A 17,891-nucleotide genomic window follows, 5' to 3' on the forward strand; every position below is an offset into this window, starting at 1 on the left:
TGACGCAGCACCTCTGCTGCCTCCTCACAGCGGTCGCTGGAGGGAGAGACTGGCAGCTTCTCCCGCTCCGAGCAGGCCCATGCAGGACCCTCGCCTTCAGCGGAGAGTGGTGCTCCTTCCTCAGGGGGGAGTCGGGGAAGGCAGCTGGGAAAAGGGGCTCCCCAGGTGGATGAAAATAAACATAACCGACGGCTGATAAACACGGCGAGGTTCCTCTTGGTATATAAAACAAAAAAAAGCGCTGAGTCATGGGAGCGCAACAGCACCGTCAGCATTCCCGAGCGGGAATCTCCTGCAACCGGGCTCCTCGGCACAGCCCACCGCTGCGACCCAGTCACGAAAAACTCCATCGCCCTCCGAACTCCCTGCAGAAAACACTGCTTCTTATAACTTCTATGTTAATTATTGTTTTAATGTTGCGAGCCTAGGCACCTCTATTCATACAAGACAGCGAATTTAAATAATAGACTGAGCAGCATATTTAGATTTCCATATTTTATGAGATCAGAATGTCAAAAACCCGAAAAGAATGTTTTTTTTTTTAGTAGGGTTGGTAATAATGCGTTTACCTTCGACCTTCTGTAGCCCCATGATTAAATGTAATGGTGACCATGTTACAGGTGTATTGACTTTCTAGAAAGTGTTAATGTGGCTAACATTCAACTATATTGAAGAAAGTTTTCGTAACCACCGGTAAGTTCTCCTCAGGTAGACCACACACAGCAGTATCCCCGCCAAAACTTTTGGGGGCAGATTTATGTTTCCTGGAGCATCCCTGCAAATCAGCAGGGATGCGCCAGGAAAGATGCGTCACGCAAGTTTACCCTTGCGCCACCACAGATGCACCGCATTTACAATGCAGCGCATCTTGGCGCAAGGATAAACAGATGCGTGACGCATCAGATGGCATAAGGGCGTCGCATTGCTTGAGTCGTGTCGCAAGCACAACGCAACTCCAGCAATGCTCAGGGGCTGCCCATACCGAACATGCTGCATCATGTCTTACGCCTGCTTCAAGCAAGTGCAGGGTTTTGACGCAGCAGCATCGGAAAAGTTACTCCGTGAAATCTTTTAGATTTGACTGCGTCACTTTTCCGAGGCTTTTTCCGACGGAACGCCCACCCTGCATACATTAAACCTGATGCAGGTTTAATGTAGCGCAGGGCTTTACAACGTGACGCATCTCCCTAGATGAGTCACGTTGTACATAAGGCGCAACATGGCGCATGGTTTACGCCGCCGCTGCGTCACAGAAGTGATGCAACTGCGGCGTAAATGTCTCGCTTGTAAATCTGCCCCTTGGTTTTTTGGATACTGGGAACAGCGACTAGAGCACGGATAAACGTGATCGGGTGCAGCCTGCACTTCGAGACTTCTTTTCCCAGGCTTCACCCCGCCTCTTTCCTGGCAAGTGGGCACTATTAACCGGCAGCAATTCCCAGCTCATGCCCACTGCACCCCCTACAATCCGCAAACATCTCAGCTCTCTGAGCTCCTCTCTCCAAGCAGCGTGCTGAAGCAACACAAGGGAGCTTGTGTGCTAGCGGGCGTTGCCTTACTCGATTCATGTTATTGTAAGACTTTGCCCAGGTGAGAAAAAGTCAGACTGTATGCAGCGACACTCCCTCTCGCCCTTTATAGTTTATTATTAACACACCCTTTTATGCAGTGAAAAATAAGTAGTTTGGGGCACTTTTACGCATAAGTATCCGTTTTACAGTTCTGGCTTTTAGTAATTCGACTCCTGGTGCACACGCTTGTATCCGGGATATTGTTCTGTTATTTGTTTGGAGCGACGTCAACTATGAACCAGCACATCATTATAAAACAGTCGGGGGCACCGTTTATGTCGAATGTGCTGGTTACAGGGAGTCATCTGTGGCAAGAAGGATCAGTTTGCTGCTGCAACAAGTCTTGAGATGAAATCCCTGTGTGTGTGCTTGAGATGATATCCCTGTGTGTGTGCTTGTGTGATAACTATGCTACGCCGTGGGGAAGATTTTTTTTTAACCACAATCAGGCCTCAATTACCATTGCCCTAGTTTCCAGTGAGATAATTGCTGCACGCAATAAAATCTGACAGTGATTAACCAGGTGCGATAATTATCATGATTTCTAAATATTGCGTAACAAATGGGTTGTAAGTAGGGGTGGGCGGAATTTGCGAAATTAACTTTCGCAAATTATCGCGAAAATGTTTAAAATTATCGCAAACAAGCGGAAAAATCGCGAAGATGCGGAAGTTTTTTTCCTGCATGTTCGCGAGATTTTCTGCATGGTTGCGGGTCGCCAACTTACCCATGTGGTTGCTTGCGGGCGCGGCCATCTTGTTTTGAGTTGTCTCGCTGTGCATGATCGCGAGAAGAAAGACGTGATCGCGCGACGCATGACGTCACTGCGGGCGCAAACTGTCGCGAGACAGCGCAAATGGCTAAAAACAATACAACATCTCATGGAGAACGCGACCGGATCAAGAAAACTTGTCGGCGAACGCAGGGATTCAGGTAAGGCGATCGCGCGCGCGCGAGAATGTATTATTTTACAGCGCGAGCAAGAAACAAATTATCGCCAAGCTGCGGAAAGCGAAAATTTTTGACATTTTCGTGCTCTCCGCGGAACGCGAAAATGTCAAATTATCGCAATTTCCGAGAACAGAACGAAATTTTCACCCAGGCCTAGTTGTAAGACGTGGATTTTGGTGGCCTCCATGCCAAAATCTGCATGTCTCGCTACTCAGCAAAACATTTATTCCCAGTCAGGGTTGGCTTTATCGCTGGTGGCGCCCAGTGCAAATATGTTTGTTGGCAACCCCTCCCCCCGCCTCACTGATCACATTCGCCATGAATTCCCTCTCTTACCACCCTTTAACAGTGACCCTCAAGTCCCCATAACCACTCCCTCACATGCTTTTCTTTTGTTCTACAGAGCTACTCATATCAGTGTAGAGTGTCGCAGCACTTTACATCACACATAGACAATGAATCACACGTGTAAATCAGTGCCTAAGAAATGTTACATAAGAAAAAGGAGTACAAGATATAGGAGTGACATGCAGTGCATAATTTGAGCCAGTGGTTTCCAGTGTTCCGCACTAGCACTTTATTGTCAACGCCTGGTCCTATAACAGCCTGTCACATGGTGGCGCTGTTTGTCTAATTTTGTGATTGTTTTAAATATACGTTAAAATCACTAATACCTGCCACCCAAAGCTATAACAATAGTTTTGGCCGCATGTATTAGTCATTTTGAATGTATATTTAAAACCTGAATTGTCATACTTGTATAAGTGTGATAGTTAGTTGTAATGGTACTGTCATTGATAGTGCTAGTGGGGGCAATATGTGGTGCAACCTTGAATGGCCTGCCGATAAGGGCTGTGGCACTTCTTTTTTCGCAAAGTAAGTACTGGTCACATGTCATTCATTCTGGGTATAGTTTAAGAGTGCTTGCACTGGAGAAGCACAAACACAGCATTTAAAATGTACCACCATGGTAGAGGGATGTCTTTACTGAACTGATTTCGACCCAAATCAACCCATTTTGCTCCATTAAGATAATGAACAAGCATTGGCATAGCCAATAGGTCTCGCCTTTGAGACCTTATAAGTGTTTAGCCACGCAACAGTTGATGTTGTTGCACCAAGGATATTGTGCTGGATAATTAAACACTTATAAGGTCCCAAAGGCGAGACCTATTGGCTAAGCCAATGCTTGTTTAACCTTGACCCAGGCACGCATGAATAAAGTTGAACGTCTGTCCTGAAGTCAGTTTTAATCACTTTCTCCCCACTCTGCCTACCTCACCACCCTTTAGCTCACTGCAGGGTTTCTACTGACTCTTCTAAAGCATCCATAGAGCGCCTCCTTCTCAGAAAGGGAGTTGTAGCCCGCACCGTGATCAGCTGTTAGGGTGCAAGGAGATTCGGAAAATGATGAAGCATGCCACCTCTTGTGGGTGAGGGAATTTGATCTGAAAAAGGAACATCCCTGTTCATTTAGGCTTCACTTTCAATGCTCCTTCCCAGACCCAGGTGTTTCTTTTTTTGTATACTCAACACATCGCCTGTCCCATGCTGCGATGGTGTTTGATATTGCTGCCTGTGCTTGCTTGCTAATGCACTTTGCCTGTCCCACTGCGCAACCCTCCGAGGTCTGATGCACAGTATGGGTGTGGGATTGCTTTTGGCCAAAGGCTGATGTAACCTGTCTGTAGCCCTTTCAATGGATGGCTGTGTCTGCTGTCAACGTAATCATATGGGGCTCAATAAGGTGAGTGGCTTGTACCCGGATGGGACCTTTATTGCTTTGTAAGACATCCAGAACACAGCGGAGTGCATGTTGCTGGACACACTGCTCTACTGTGTCCTGCAGAGTTCATGTAAACGGTGCATAAAGACCACCCACTGGACCCCCTAAGCCGTGCAGCGCTGCACTGTGTGCTGGCTTCCTCTTCTCCTAAGCAGTTGATGAGCGAATGTACTCAGTTGTACAAGATCAAACCGTGGTCTTCACTCCCAGAGTGATGATGATCTGGGAAACTGCTCTAAACATATTGGCTGGGCAATGGAGATTCTGCTGCACCCAGACCAGCTCTATTCCCTACTTGCAGATTGCGGTTGATGCATATCAGGTATGGAAAACAAAATCTATTTCAACGGGGTTAAACCGCACAAGATAGGGCTGGTTGATGATGACTCCAGCATTTGGTGCAGCGGGTGGGGGGGGGGGGAGTTGGGAGACTCCTGTCAGGAGTAACTTAAAGCAAGAGCACAGTGGCAAGGGAGGCCCCCCCCCCCCTTAACTACCGGTTACAATGTGTCAATAAACAATGGGCCAGGAAGGTGCAGGGGGGACTGCCTAGCTTCAAAGGGATCCTCTGCCTCCTTTCTTAATTTCAGCAACACCCCACTGTGTGATCCACTAACAGAGATCACTGGGATGTTCTGGGGAAGCTTGCAATACACATGTTCTGCGTGTGCTCTCTTTCCAAGCCTCCATCTTAGGTACCATCCACAGTCACAGAGAGCTATTGCTACAAAATTGAAGGCACTGTATCTCTAGCCACAATAAGTGTTTTGCTCTTCACATGCATTCTTCCAAGCGCATGAAACTGCTACCCTCCTCTGGGTCCCGCACATGCAGCATCCACGCCTCATTGATGGGTGAAGTACCAGATTACAGAGGACTGGCAGGCTAGTTTAAAGCAGGGTTACACTGGTGGGCTGCACTCCCCTTAACTATAATTATTTTGCTGCCACCATGGACATTCCTGTACAGGCCTTCGAACGGACAATAGTCACTCTCCTAGGAAGAGGAGGTGCCCTTGGTGTGCCCTCCCAACTCAACAAACCCTGCACGGGGTCTCATTCAACATCGCAGAAAGGGCTCAGAACAAACACATGAGTGAGGATGCGGAGATGGGGGTCAAAAACAACACAGCTTGCTCCTTACTCTATCTCAACAAATGGACGTAATACATATTAGAAAAATAGTACAGATAATTCAATTTAAATAAATAAATACAATTGATTAAAGTATAGTTTGCGTACTATTTGATATATCCTGTAATTTACGGATTATAGTATGCTGTTAATTCCTGGTCACAATGTCGTATTTATTAAATTCAACTAGACTTACAACACTTTCCAGCAATGACATAAACTCTAGTACTGAAAATAAACATCATTCTAAACTAAAATAGTCTTACCTCAATATTTTTCAGTGGCACCGCAAAGATGTAGCATGTTCTGAGTCACCATGCTCTATTGCTTTGAAGCTGGACAAAAGCATTCACAGATTGGCTGCCTGGATAAGTTGCCCTGTTAATGAAAGTGGAGGGGTAATGAAATTCTACTGATAATTTTTAATTTCTCTTTTGCAAACTGTAATTGCACCTCATCCTTCCAAAAACAGGCTAAAATACGGTTCCACCTTTGTCCCATGACTTGAAGCTGGATAAATACAGCCATAGATAGGCCTCAGGGGCAAGTAGACCTGCTAATGAAATTGGACTGTGAAACTTCAGCTCGTTTTTAATTGAAAACGAGAAATTATGCATGAATAAAGGAAGAGGAATAATGAAATTCTACTGGTAATGTTTAATTTTGCAAAGAGTTAATCTAATCTCATCCTTCCAAAGTCGGCTAGGACACGTTTCTACCTCGTCCTAGTACTAAGCAAGTCAAAAACCGCATGTGAGGAAGAAGAAACTACTGTGTTGCATAGATTTATTAATGGTTTGCTTAAACAAAAGCACCACTGTGTTACCTGCTACCCGTGTATTAATTGCCAGGTCCAAAGCTGACACAAATGTTGTCAGCAAATAATGCACACTAGCACTCCTGTCCGGCCCCTGGTCTGGAGTGCAGCTTTCGTCTGTCAATGTCATTGAACCATCATCCCCACCCCCCATTATAAATACAAACAAAACCAACACAAAAAGAACATACCCCAGCACAATAAAGGATGAATAGGGGCCGGCATTCTCCGTAGTGGGCAGAAATGCAAACCCTGTCGAGCTTGCATTCCTGGCGTGAGTGTGTGTGTATATAAAGGCTCGGACTATGGGCAGAGAGGTACCACATCCAACAGCCAACATGGGAAAGGTAAGACTGAGGTTTTCATCCTAACGGGTCCAATCCTGAACCGTGTGTGAGTGTGGAGCGAAATACCCCGCACGTAATCGGGGTGCATTTCAGTAGCTCATCAAAGATAAGTTCCCTGTAGAAAAACAAATGTAAATTAAGTATTTAAAAAAATACATTTGTGTCAGATTAATGTACACACAATTTCCACTTGCACAAAACTCTGTGTTTTCTGGAAATCTACTAAGAGTTGGCACACGTTTCTTGAGTTTCTCTGGGATTTTTGGGTGTGAATCCTATGTATTGGATTCAAATGCAGGTTTAGTTCTACTGAACCACATTTGTCACTTTCAAAGCAGGCCTGGGCGAATGGAGCCGATGTGTACTGTATCATATTTGACCTAACACTGCCTGCTTATTTACACTTCATTTATATGGACAGCCTGGAGTTGATTGGGTGACGGTGTTCTTGAATAGAAACGTGACTACCTCCTCTTCTTCACTTCCTCCTACCATTCCAAACTGAGGGAGTGAGAGTGCCCAGTCACTCCCTAGTACTCACTACTGTACAGCTGTTTTCCCGTTCTATGAGAGGGTCGAAGGAAAGATCCATAAAACCCCTCGCCTTCTTCTCACTCTTCCTGTTTTTAGGTCGAGCATTCGAGACCTCTTGTATACTTTAGTATACTTCTTTAGGGGCATACAGCCATCCCCTGCTTTTCATTTGTTTGCTTTGGTGTCCTTTAAAAATCCTTTCTTGCTAGTGGTCAGTCCTGCCTCTTTGTCCCTCCTAATTGTCTTTTGCTCCTCCCAGGGAGCATGGGCCGAGTACTGTATCATTACGCTTTGTGTGATTATCTGATGTTTTGTGGGACTAGTTTCTTCTTTGCTTCCTGGTGGGGTTACTGTTTGCAGTCCAGTTCACATAATCTCCCAGTGCGGTCGACAGAATGAGGAATGCAGCAAATGGATCACTGCCCCAGGCTTCCCCCATAAACGGGCTTGTAAAGATTACAATCTTCTCACATTTGCCTGAGGGTGCCCAGCGTGTGCTATCAATCTAGTCTTGTTCCAGGCAATGCTCTTTATTTACTTTCCACATGCTTCCCTGTAACCTCACCCTGCAGCAGGAGAGGGTGGGGGGAATACCGGGTGTGCTGCGAGAGACAGAGAAGTTAACATTGTGCCTGCTTTAAGACTTTCTAGTTTGTGGGCAGGAGCCACTGGACAGAGTTTTGCAGTTTTTGGAAATGACCTTGTATATTTTTCATACTGAATTGAATTTAGGAACTGTCACCCGTAGCTGCTTGTTTGTAAGTTGACAGTACTACAATTCACTATGTCATGAAAAGTTCCAGAAAGAATCCACACTAAAGACTGGTGCCACCTGAAGAACATATTTCAGTTTTGGAGCCGCATGCAGTCCGTTAGTTTGCGGCTTCTTTCAGGATTTGGTTCATCTAAAGATACAGCTGTATGTGCTGTGGGCGCCTACTCTGGCTCCAACAGAACGGTATGGCTACCGAGTGTCTGTGTGCCCCCTTGTGCCCAGCTTCACAACTAGGGGCTGTACATGCGTCCAATCAATCAATCATAGCATTTGTAAAGCACACTACATACCCGTGAGGGTCTCAAGGCACTGGGGGGAGGGGGGGGAGCAGCTACTGTTCGAAGAGCCAAGTCTTGAGAAGTCTCCTGGAGGTCAGAAGGTCTTTGGTCTGCCGTAGGCCGATAGGGAGGGTGTTCCATGTCTTGGCGGCGAGGTGGGAGAATGATCTGCCGCCAGCGGTCACTCTTTGGATGTGGTGGATGGTGGCGAATGCGCGGTCTGTGGAGCGGAGCTGGCGGGTGGGGGTGTAGAGGCTAAGTCGGCTGTTGAGGTACGCTGGTCCGGTGTTGTAGAGTGCCTTGTGTGCGTGGGTGAGGAGTTTGAAGGTTATCCTCTTGTTGACAGGGAGCCAGTGCAGGTCTCTCAGGTGGGGTGTGATGTGGCTGCAGCGAGGGATGTCGAAGGTCAGGTGTGCGGAGGCATTCTGGATGCGTTGGAGCCGTTTCAGGAGTTTGGCCAGGGCTCCTGAGTGGAGTGCGTTTCCGTAGTCCAGTCTACTGCTGACGAGGGCCTGGGTGACTGTCCTTCTCGTTCCTGTGGGGATCCACTTGAAGATCCTGCGAAGCATGCGGAGGGTGTTGAAGAAGGAGGAGGAGACGGCGTTGACCTGCTTCGTCATGGAGAGGGTAGAGTCGAGGATGACCCCTAGGTTGCGTGCATGGTCGGTGGGTGTTGGGGGTGTTCCTAGCGCAGTCGGCCACCAGGAGTAGTCCCAGGCCGAGGGGGTGGATCTGAGGATGAGGACCTCCATCTTGTCCGAGTTCAGCTTCAGTCGGCTGTTCCTCATCCAGTCGGCGACGGCCTTCATTCGTTCATGGAGGTTGGTTTTTACGGTGAGGGAGAGGATCAGCTGGGTGTCGTCGGCGTAGGAGATGATGGCGAGCGGTGCCATGTATACGTTGAACCACGTTGGGCTGAGGGATGAGCCTTGGGGTACGCCGCAGATGATCCCGGTGGCTTCGGAGCGGAAGGGGGGGAGGCGGATGCTCTGTGTTCTGCTGGAGAGGAAGGAGGAGGTCCAGTCCAGAGCCTTCTCTTGGATTCCGGCGTCGTAGAGGCATGTTCGTAGTGTGCGGTGGCAGACCGTGTCGAAGGCAGCTGACAGATCCAGGAGGATGAGGGCCGCGGTTTCTCCGTTGTCAAGCAGGGTCCTGATGTCATCGGTGGCAGCGATGAGGGCAGTTGCTGCGGAACCCAGACTGGGACAGGTCCAGGATGCTGTTCTCCTCGAGGAAGCTGGTCAGTTGTTTGTTGACGGCCTTTTCGATGACCTTCGTCTGGAACTGGAGCAGGGAGATGGGTTGGAAGTTCTTGAGGTCCTTGGGGTCTGCCTTGTGTTTCTTGAGTAAGGCGTTGATCTCTGCGTGCTTCCAGCTCTTCGGGGACGTTGCTGTCTCAAAGGAGATGTTGATGGTTTTCTGGAGATGGGGTGCGATGGTGCTGCTGGGTTTGTTTAAGATGTGGTGTGGGCAGGGGTCTTCCGGGGATCCGGAGTGGATGGTGTTCATGAACTTGATGGTGTCGTCGTTGTTGATGTTGGTCCAGTTGAGCAGGTGGTTGGTGCGGGTGGTGGTCGTGGGAGGAGGGGTCTCAGTGGTGGTGACGGCGTTGAAGCTGTCGTGGATGTCTGCGATCTTGCGATGGAAGAAGGTGGCCAGCGAGTCGCACAGGTCTTGCGAAGGTGAGAATTCGTTGGTGTTGGAGCTGGGGTTGGAGAGTTCCTTCACGATGTTGAAGAGCTCTTTGCTGTTGTGTGCGTTGTTGTCTAGGCGGTCTTTGAAGGAGGTCCTTTTGGTGGATCTGATGAGGTGGTGGAGTCTGCGGGTTACGTTAATGCAATTTCATACAACAAGTGACCTGTTCCCAAGGTGAAAGACCAGTCAAGCATCTATACCCTTAGTCTTATATTTAAGACAAACTATTGAGCATGTGGTCACACCATCAACGCTGCTTATGGGTATGATTTCACCTATTTAGAAAAAGAAAAGAAGAAATTCATATGAGGTACAATTGTCTCATTGATCCCAAATGTCTGTCTCTAAAACACCCAATAGAAGTGAAAAAGTGTAGGAAAGGAACGAGGGAGCCTCACGGTAGCACCACCATGGAGGTTTAAGCAGGAAGGTACTCGCCTGCTGCCTCAAGGTCTCATCATCAGCAGCCCTCGTTCCGAAAACAAATTGAGTGTAAGGGAAGAGAAATAGGTAACAACCTAGAGAGTGCTAAGGTGTGTGTAAAGAAAGGTATAGTGCCAAATTATGTGCACCAAGGAATCCCCACAACTTATATATAAAAGTGAACTAGTACACACTGGCTTACAATTTTATTCCGTGCTGTGTGTCTACTTCAATTTAAAATGCCGACATGTTTCATTGCCTTTGGGTACACTCATGGCAATTTCATCAGGGCGTGGGGTTTTTTTCTCAACCCTGCATTTCCGCCTGTCTTTTCGTAAAAACTTCTGTAAGAGACAAAGGGTAGAGAGACAAACAACAACACGAAACGACATCAATTGGCAAATGGGCAAAGAATATTATTCCCCTCGTAGCGTATAGGCCATGTCATTTACCGGAATTTGACCCAGGACGGGTATACCTTTACCCTGGAGCTCTGGTATGCGATAAACTGCATTCGTTCTGGGCTCTTCTGGACGGCTCCTACTGTGAGCCTGTAACACATAATCATGGATCGTGAGTCTGTTATTATGGATTTGGGCATATCGTAACTCACTGTCCGTATATCCTTCGGTTTTGCGCCTCATTTTACTAGTATCAATGGCGCCTCCCTGTCTTACAGTTTTCCAGTCTCCCCAATGTGTTACGGCGTCTCAAATTGCGGCTGTAATGAGACGCTGTATCTTCGCTACTCAAACCATCATCATTGTGTTTTCGGAGGTTGTATTTAAAATAAGGGCTGGGAAAGGGACCCCCTCGAGATATTGCAGACCCTCCCGTCTCGCACTCTGTAGCCCCAAAATCACCACTCATGCTTCCAGCTAATTAAAAAGTTCCAGCTGATTAAAGAATTCACAGAGTCCCTGCTTTACTAGTATCTCTTGCTGCAGCACCCACCTTAGTCACTTGTGCGTCCGGCGTTAGCTCAGCACCGCGTCAACCCGGTGCGCTGTTGCCTGGGATTAAATACACCTGGTTCAACTCGTGTACTAACCCGGAAGGGAACCGCCCTGCTCAGGAAGTGTCTAATGTGGTGCTCCTATCTGTGTCATGCGTCGCCGCCATCTTGGACTGGTGTCCATAACCTGTCAGCCCACTATTCGTTCCTGGGGGGGTGGAATAGAGCTATGTCTCTATCACTCTAAATAGGTAGCTCTGTAGATTTTTACCAGATTTTACTTCACAGTCACAACTATTTCTTTTCTAGCTATCAGTCGGACCTGTCTCACCACGAGGTACAGAGTTCTCTTTTACAGGTTGTCCGCTGGTAGTCCCTTGCTGTTTCTACTCCTTGGTCGAGGTTGGGCCTGGACCTAAATTTCTGGCATACCACCGCAAGCTAGTTTTATCTGGCTGTATAGGAGATTGATGGACTATACACTTACCCTATTCCACTCAATAAGGTCATTAAGTCCATTTTTGTCCACCCCTTCCTGGTAAATCCAGCGTGCTTCCCTGGTGCTTAATCTGGTCTCCATATTGAAAAGGTCCCCCTTCACCCTTTCAAGGACCACCCACCGTACATCTTTTGGCATATGTTTTTGGGACTGATAGTGTTGCACCAGTCTGGTACTTAGTCTCCCTGCACGTAATGTACTCAGGTGTTCTTGTATCCTGATTTTGACCTTCCTGCTAGTGAGGCCAATGTAGTGGAGGTCACAGGGGCATGTCAGTCTGTAAATAACATTAGTTGTGTTACAATTGCTAAACTGGTTTAAAAACCAGGTGGTGTTATTTGCAAGAGTTACACTTTTAGTGGCAGATGTAAACGCACACACAGAACAGCTCCCACATGGGTAATGTCCCTGCGGAATGTTGGTCTCACGGGGGTCCTGTCTTGGTCTTGAATGGACCAGACGATCACGGATGTTCGTTGATCGCTTGAATGCGAAGCGGGGAGGTGGCATTTGCATGTTCGCAGTACTTAGCAGATGCCAGTGTTTGCGAATGGTCTGTCGAATTTTAGTGGAGAGTGGACCAAAAGTAGTCACTACTGGAATGCAGTCGCTGCTTTTCTTAGGGGTTTTTTCTAATAAAGCAGCGCGCGGGGTATTATAAGCTCGCTTTCTTGCTTGTTTGATGACCTTAATTGGGTATGCCCGGTCCCTCAACTTAGTGGCTAGCACCTGGGATTGCTCAGAGTAGTGTTGTAAATTGGAACAATTGCGGCGATACCTCAGAAACTGCCCCACGGGCAAGTTATCCCTGAGTGCTCTAGGGTGGAATGATCTGTAGTGCAGTAGGGAGTTTTTGTCCGTTGGTTTTTGATGGACCGTAGTAGTCAGACCCCCATTTTCGGCCTGTATATCAAGGTCCAGGTATACTGCAGTTGTACTACTCACTGACCATGTAAATTTCAAACATCCATCAAGGCCGTTGAGCCACGTGAGAAACTCGTTGAGTCTCTCTTCTGAGCCTTTCCAGATACATAGCACATCGTCTATGTATCTCTTCCAGAGGACAATGTTCCTCTGGAAGGGATTGGTATCTGGGTTGATGTAATAAGCCTCAAATTGGCCCACATAGATACATGCCAGGCTTGGGGCAAAGGTAGCCCCCATCGATGTCCCGGATACCTGGAGGTATAGCTGTTCCTTGCATGCAAAAAAATTCCTTGTTAGGGCAATCTCAACACACTGGAGAACAAAGGTCTGTGGTGTATCATAAAACCATTCGGAATCTCTCAGGGCTCGTGCTGCTGCCACCAGCGTGGCCTCCTGAGGGATACTCGTATATAGAGATTCTATGTCTATAGTGACGAGATAATGGTTATCAGGGTTGTATGATACATTTTCCAGAATTCTCAAAACATCCGTTGTATCTTGGACGTATGAGGGTTGAGTAATGACACATTCTCTCAGGAAAAAATCTGAAAACTGGGATAGTGGTTCCAGTAGGGACTGAATGCCCGATACTATGGGGCGACCCGGGGGAGGGCGTTGTACTTTGTGAATCTTGGGGACTATATAGAACGCCGGAACCCTTGGTTTTAAATTGATCAGGAATTCAGCTTCTCTATATGTCACCCACTTCTTTTCCTTGGCTTCCGTCACTAATTGAGTGATCATCACTTGTAGTTCGTTGGTGGGGTCCCGTGCCAAGGGTCGATAGTTGTTACGATCACCCAGGAGCCTGGCCACTTCGATGTCATAGTCTTGTGTGTCCATCACTACCAAAGCCCCGCCCTTGTCGGCCGGCTTGATAGTGATGGATTGGTTGTTCTGTATGCTCCTCAGTGCTTGCCAATCCACATAACTCATATTGCTATGTGTTGGAGTTTGCATGTTTTGTTCCAACTGAAGGATATCCTGTAGCACCTTCTGTTCGAACACTAATGTTTCGGGGCCCACTGCACTGTTGGGCGGGCAGAACTGAGAGGGGCGGCGCAGATTTGTTGAAAACACCGACATATTTTCCTGTTCTTTCCCCTCAAAAAATTTTTTGAGTTTAATTTTCCTCATCAAACCATGAAGCTCGGCCCGGAGTTGGAACCCATCGTGACGGGGAGTGGGTACAAACCCTAGTCCTTTATTTAGTACTGCAAGTTCTGTATCAGTAAGTTGGTATTTTGAAAGATTGACTACTATATTGTTAGTTGCAGTTATAGGGGTGTTCTGCCTCTGCTGCGTGTAATCCTGGGGGAGAATGGCTGCCAGGTGGAGTTCTGGTTCTGGCGGGCCCGACCGCGTCCCCGACCTCTGTAACTGGCCCCTCGTTGGTCCATCGGGTTCTGTGTTTGCTGTCCTAAAAAAACCCTAAACATTGCTCCCAAATCCTCATTGGTTTTGTCCTGGGGATTAAATCTAACCCTCTGGTTAGACGTGGATGCTTGAGCCGGGGTCTCATCTTCCTCACTGCTGGTATTTTCAAATGTCCAGTTATTTGGAGCTCTGACGAGGGCTGCTGATGATGAGACCTTGAGGCAGCAGGCGAGTACCTTCCTGCTTAAACCTCCATGGTGGTGCTACCGTGAGGCTCCCTCGTTCCTTTCCTACACTTTTTCACTTCTATTGGGTGTTTTAGAGACAGACATTTGGGATCAATGAGACAATTGTACCTCATATGAATTTCTTCTTTTCTTTTTCTAAATAGGTGAAATCATACCCATAAGCAGCGTTGATGGTGTGACCACATGCTCAATAGTTTGTCTTAAATATAAGACTAAGGGTATAGATGCTTGACTGGTCTTTCACCTTGGGAACAGGTCACTTGTTGTATGAAACGTTTGAGTGGGGGATGACCTGTTCTCTGCCCCTATAGCTCCAATTTGTGTTGTGGTTATGAGAACGGCAGCTTAGCCGTGAGAGCTTTTAAACGATTTTCTATTCATTACGAGGGACAACACGTAGCGACATTAACATTTGGCTGTGCTTCCTTCGGAAGCCATCCCCTGAAAATATTCACCCCTTTCCTCTCCGATTCCTGCACCTTGTACATCTCACTCACCATTTTCATAGATAATATCGGGAGGACTTGTACTGTGGGAGGTTCAATAGTAGAGAGATAGTAATATGGACAAGTTTTGCCTCGCATTTACGGACGAACATATAGCGTCAATCCTATCAGGCCCTTCTTTACTACCTAATGCTCCCTTAAATGGGGCTCCATCTGCCCGTGACGAATGGGAGAAACTATCCAACACTAGGAAAAGACAAGTGAGGATAGCACTCCATGGAGCCCTGATGACAGAATATCTTAGGGCAGGGGCAGCACCTGCCAGCCTTCTAGTGCGTATAGAACCTAAAATCTTTTTGGAAGACAAGAAATTCCGGGTGGACTGGAGCTACATAGCGAACAAGTGCACCCGGGACTGGCTTGTCTTGATAATCAACACGGCCAAGAGGCTCAGTGACGAGCTCCTCAAGGAGATCTTAGAGTTAGAGGAGACCATAAAGGCAGACACAACTATCACTGACACAAAAGAACAGCTGGCCAGAATTCAAGAAGACCTAAATGAATATCAAGCATATATGGTCAACCAAAAGATTAAGGGACTCAGACGTAATCTAGACAGGTTTACCCATGAATGGGCGTTTCCATATGTTGAAGATCAACACTATCAACAGACCCAACCCCAACCAACATTCCAACCAGGTGGGAGAGGGGGACGTCGTCAGGGGAGAAGAGCTCCAAATAACTGGACATTTGAAAATACCAGCAGTGAGGAAGATGAGACCCCGGCTCAAGCATCCACGTCTAACCAGAGGGTTAGATTTAATCCCCAGGACAAAACCAATGAGGATTTGGGAGCAATGTTTAGGGTTTTTTTAGGACAGCAAACACAGAACCCGATGGACCAACGAGGGGCCAGTTACAGAGGTCGGGGACGCGGTCGGGCCCGCCAGAACCAGAACTCCACCTGGCAGCCATTCTCCCCCAGGATTACACGCAGCAGAGGCAGAACACCCCTATAACTGCAACTAACAATATAGTAGTCAATCTTTCAAAATACCAACTTACTGATACAGAACTTGCAGTACTAAATAAAGGACTAGGGTTTGTACCCACTCCCCGTCACGATGGGTTCCAACTCCGGGCCGAGCTTCATGGTTTGATGAGGAAAATTAAACTCAAAAAATTTTTTGAGGGGAAAGAACAGGAAAATATGTCGGTGTTTTCAACAAATCTGCGCCGCCCCTCTCAGTTCTGCCCGCCCAACAGTGCAGTGGGCCCCGAAACATTAGTGTTCGAACAGAAGGTGCTACAGGATATCCTTCAGTTGGAACAAAACATGCAAACTCCAACACATAGCAATATGAGTTATGTGGATTGGCAAGCACTGAGGAGCATACAGAACAACCAATCCATCACTATCAAGCCGGCCGACAAGGGCGGGGCTTTGGTAGTGATGGACACACAAGACTATGACATCGAAGTGGCCAGGCTCCTGGGTGATCGTAACAACTATCGACCCTTGGCACGGGACCCCACCAACGAACTACAAGTGATGATCACTCAATTAGTGACGGAAGCCAAGGAAAAGAAGTGGGTGACATATAGAGAAGCTGAATTCCTGATCAATTTAAAACCAAGGGTTCCGGCGTTCTATATAGTCCCCAAGATTCACAAAGTACAACGCCCTCCCCCGGGTCGCCCCATAGTATCGGGCATTCAGTCCCTACTGGAACCACTATCCCAGTTTTCAGATTTTTTCCTGAGAGAATGTGTCATTACTCAACCCTCATACGTCCAAGATACAACGGATGTTTTGAGAATTCTGGAAAATGTATCATACAACCCTGATAACCATTATCTCGTCACTATAGACATAGAATCTCTATATACGAGTATCCCTCAGGAGGCCACGCTGGTGGCAGCAGCACGAGCCCTGAGAGATTCCGAATGGTTTTATGATACACCACAGACCTTTGTTCTCCAGTGTGTTGAGATTGCCCTAACAAGGAATTTTTTTGCATGCAAGGAACAGCTATACCTCCAGGTATCCGGGACATCGATGGGGGCTACCTTTGCCCCAAGCCTGGCATGTATCTATGTGGGCCAATTTGAGGCTTATTACATCAACCCAGATACCAATCCCTTCCAGAGGAACATTGTCCTCTGGAAGAGATACATAGACGATGTGCTATGTATCTGGAAAGGCTCAGAAGAGAGACTCAACGAGTTTCTCACGTGGCTCAACGGCCTTGATGGATGTTTGAAATTTACATGGTCAGTGAGTAGTACAACTGCAGTATACCTGGACCTTGATATACAGGCCGAAAATGGGGGTCTGACTACTACGGTCCATCAAAAACCAACGGACAAAAACTCCCTACTGCACTACAGATCATTCCACCCTAGAGCACTCAGGGATAACTTGCCCGTGGGGCAGTTTCTGAGGTATCGCCGCAATTGTTCCAATTTACAACACTACTCTGAGCAATCCCAGGTGCTAGCCACTAAGTTGAGGGACCGGGCATACCCAATTAAGGTCATCAAACAAGCAAGAAAGCGAGCTTATAATACCCCGCGCGCTGCTTTATTAGAAAAAACCCCTAAGAAAAGCAGCGACTGCATTCCAGTAGTGACTACTTTTGGTCCACTCTCCACTAAAATTCGACAGACCATTCGCAGACACTGGCATCTGCTAAGTACTGCGAACATGCAAATGCCACCTCCCCGCTTCGCATTCAAGCGATCAACGAACATCCGTGATCGTCTGGTCCATTCAAGACCAAGACAGGACCCCCGTGAGACCAACATTCCGCAGGGACATTACCCATGTGGGAGCTGTTCTGTGTGTGCGTTTACATCTGCCACTAAAAGTGTAACTCTTGCAAATAACACCACCTGGTTTTTAAACCAGTTTAGCAATTGTAACACAACTAATGTTATTTACAGACTGACATGCCCCTGTGACCTCCACTACATTGGCCTCACTAGCAGGAAGGTCAAAATCAGGATACAAGAACACCTGAGTACATTACGTGCAGGGAGACTAAGTACCAGACTGGTGCAACACTATCAGTCCCAAAAACATATGCCAAAAGATGTACGGTGGGTGGTCCTTGAAAGGGTGAAGGG

At 47.3% G+C, this 17,891-nt stretch overlaps 1 protein-coding gene across 1 annotated transcript in view; it reads left to right on the forward strand.

Moving 5' to 3' along the window:
* Window positions 1-6,511: 6,511 nt before the first annotated feature.
* The window catches only part of LOC146858120 (gamma-crystallin-1-like), a 75,554-nt gene continuing 64,174 nt past the window's right edge, over window positions 6,512-17,891 (forward strand). Inside the window, exon 1 of the mRNA XM_085646887.1 lies at window positions 6,512-6,605. Coding sequence (XP_085503013.1) covers window positions 6,564-6,605 — 42 coding nt within the window. The 5' untranslated portion in view covers window positions 6,512-6,563. The remainder of the gene's footprint in view (window positions 6,606-17,891) is intronic.

Source organism: Triturus cristatus, chromosome 3_2, assembly GCF_964204655.1.
Source record: "Triturus cristatus chromosome 3_2, aTriCri1.1, whole genome shotgun sequence".
NCBI lineage: Eukaryota > Metazoa > Chordata > Amphibia > Caudata > Salamandridae > Triturus > Triturus cristatus.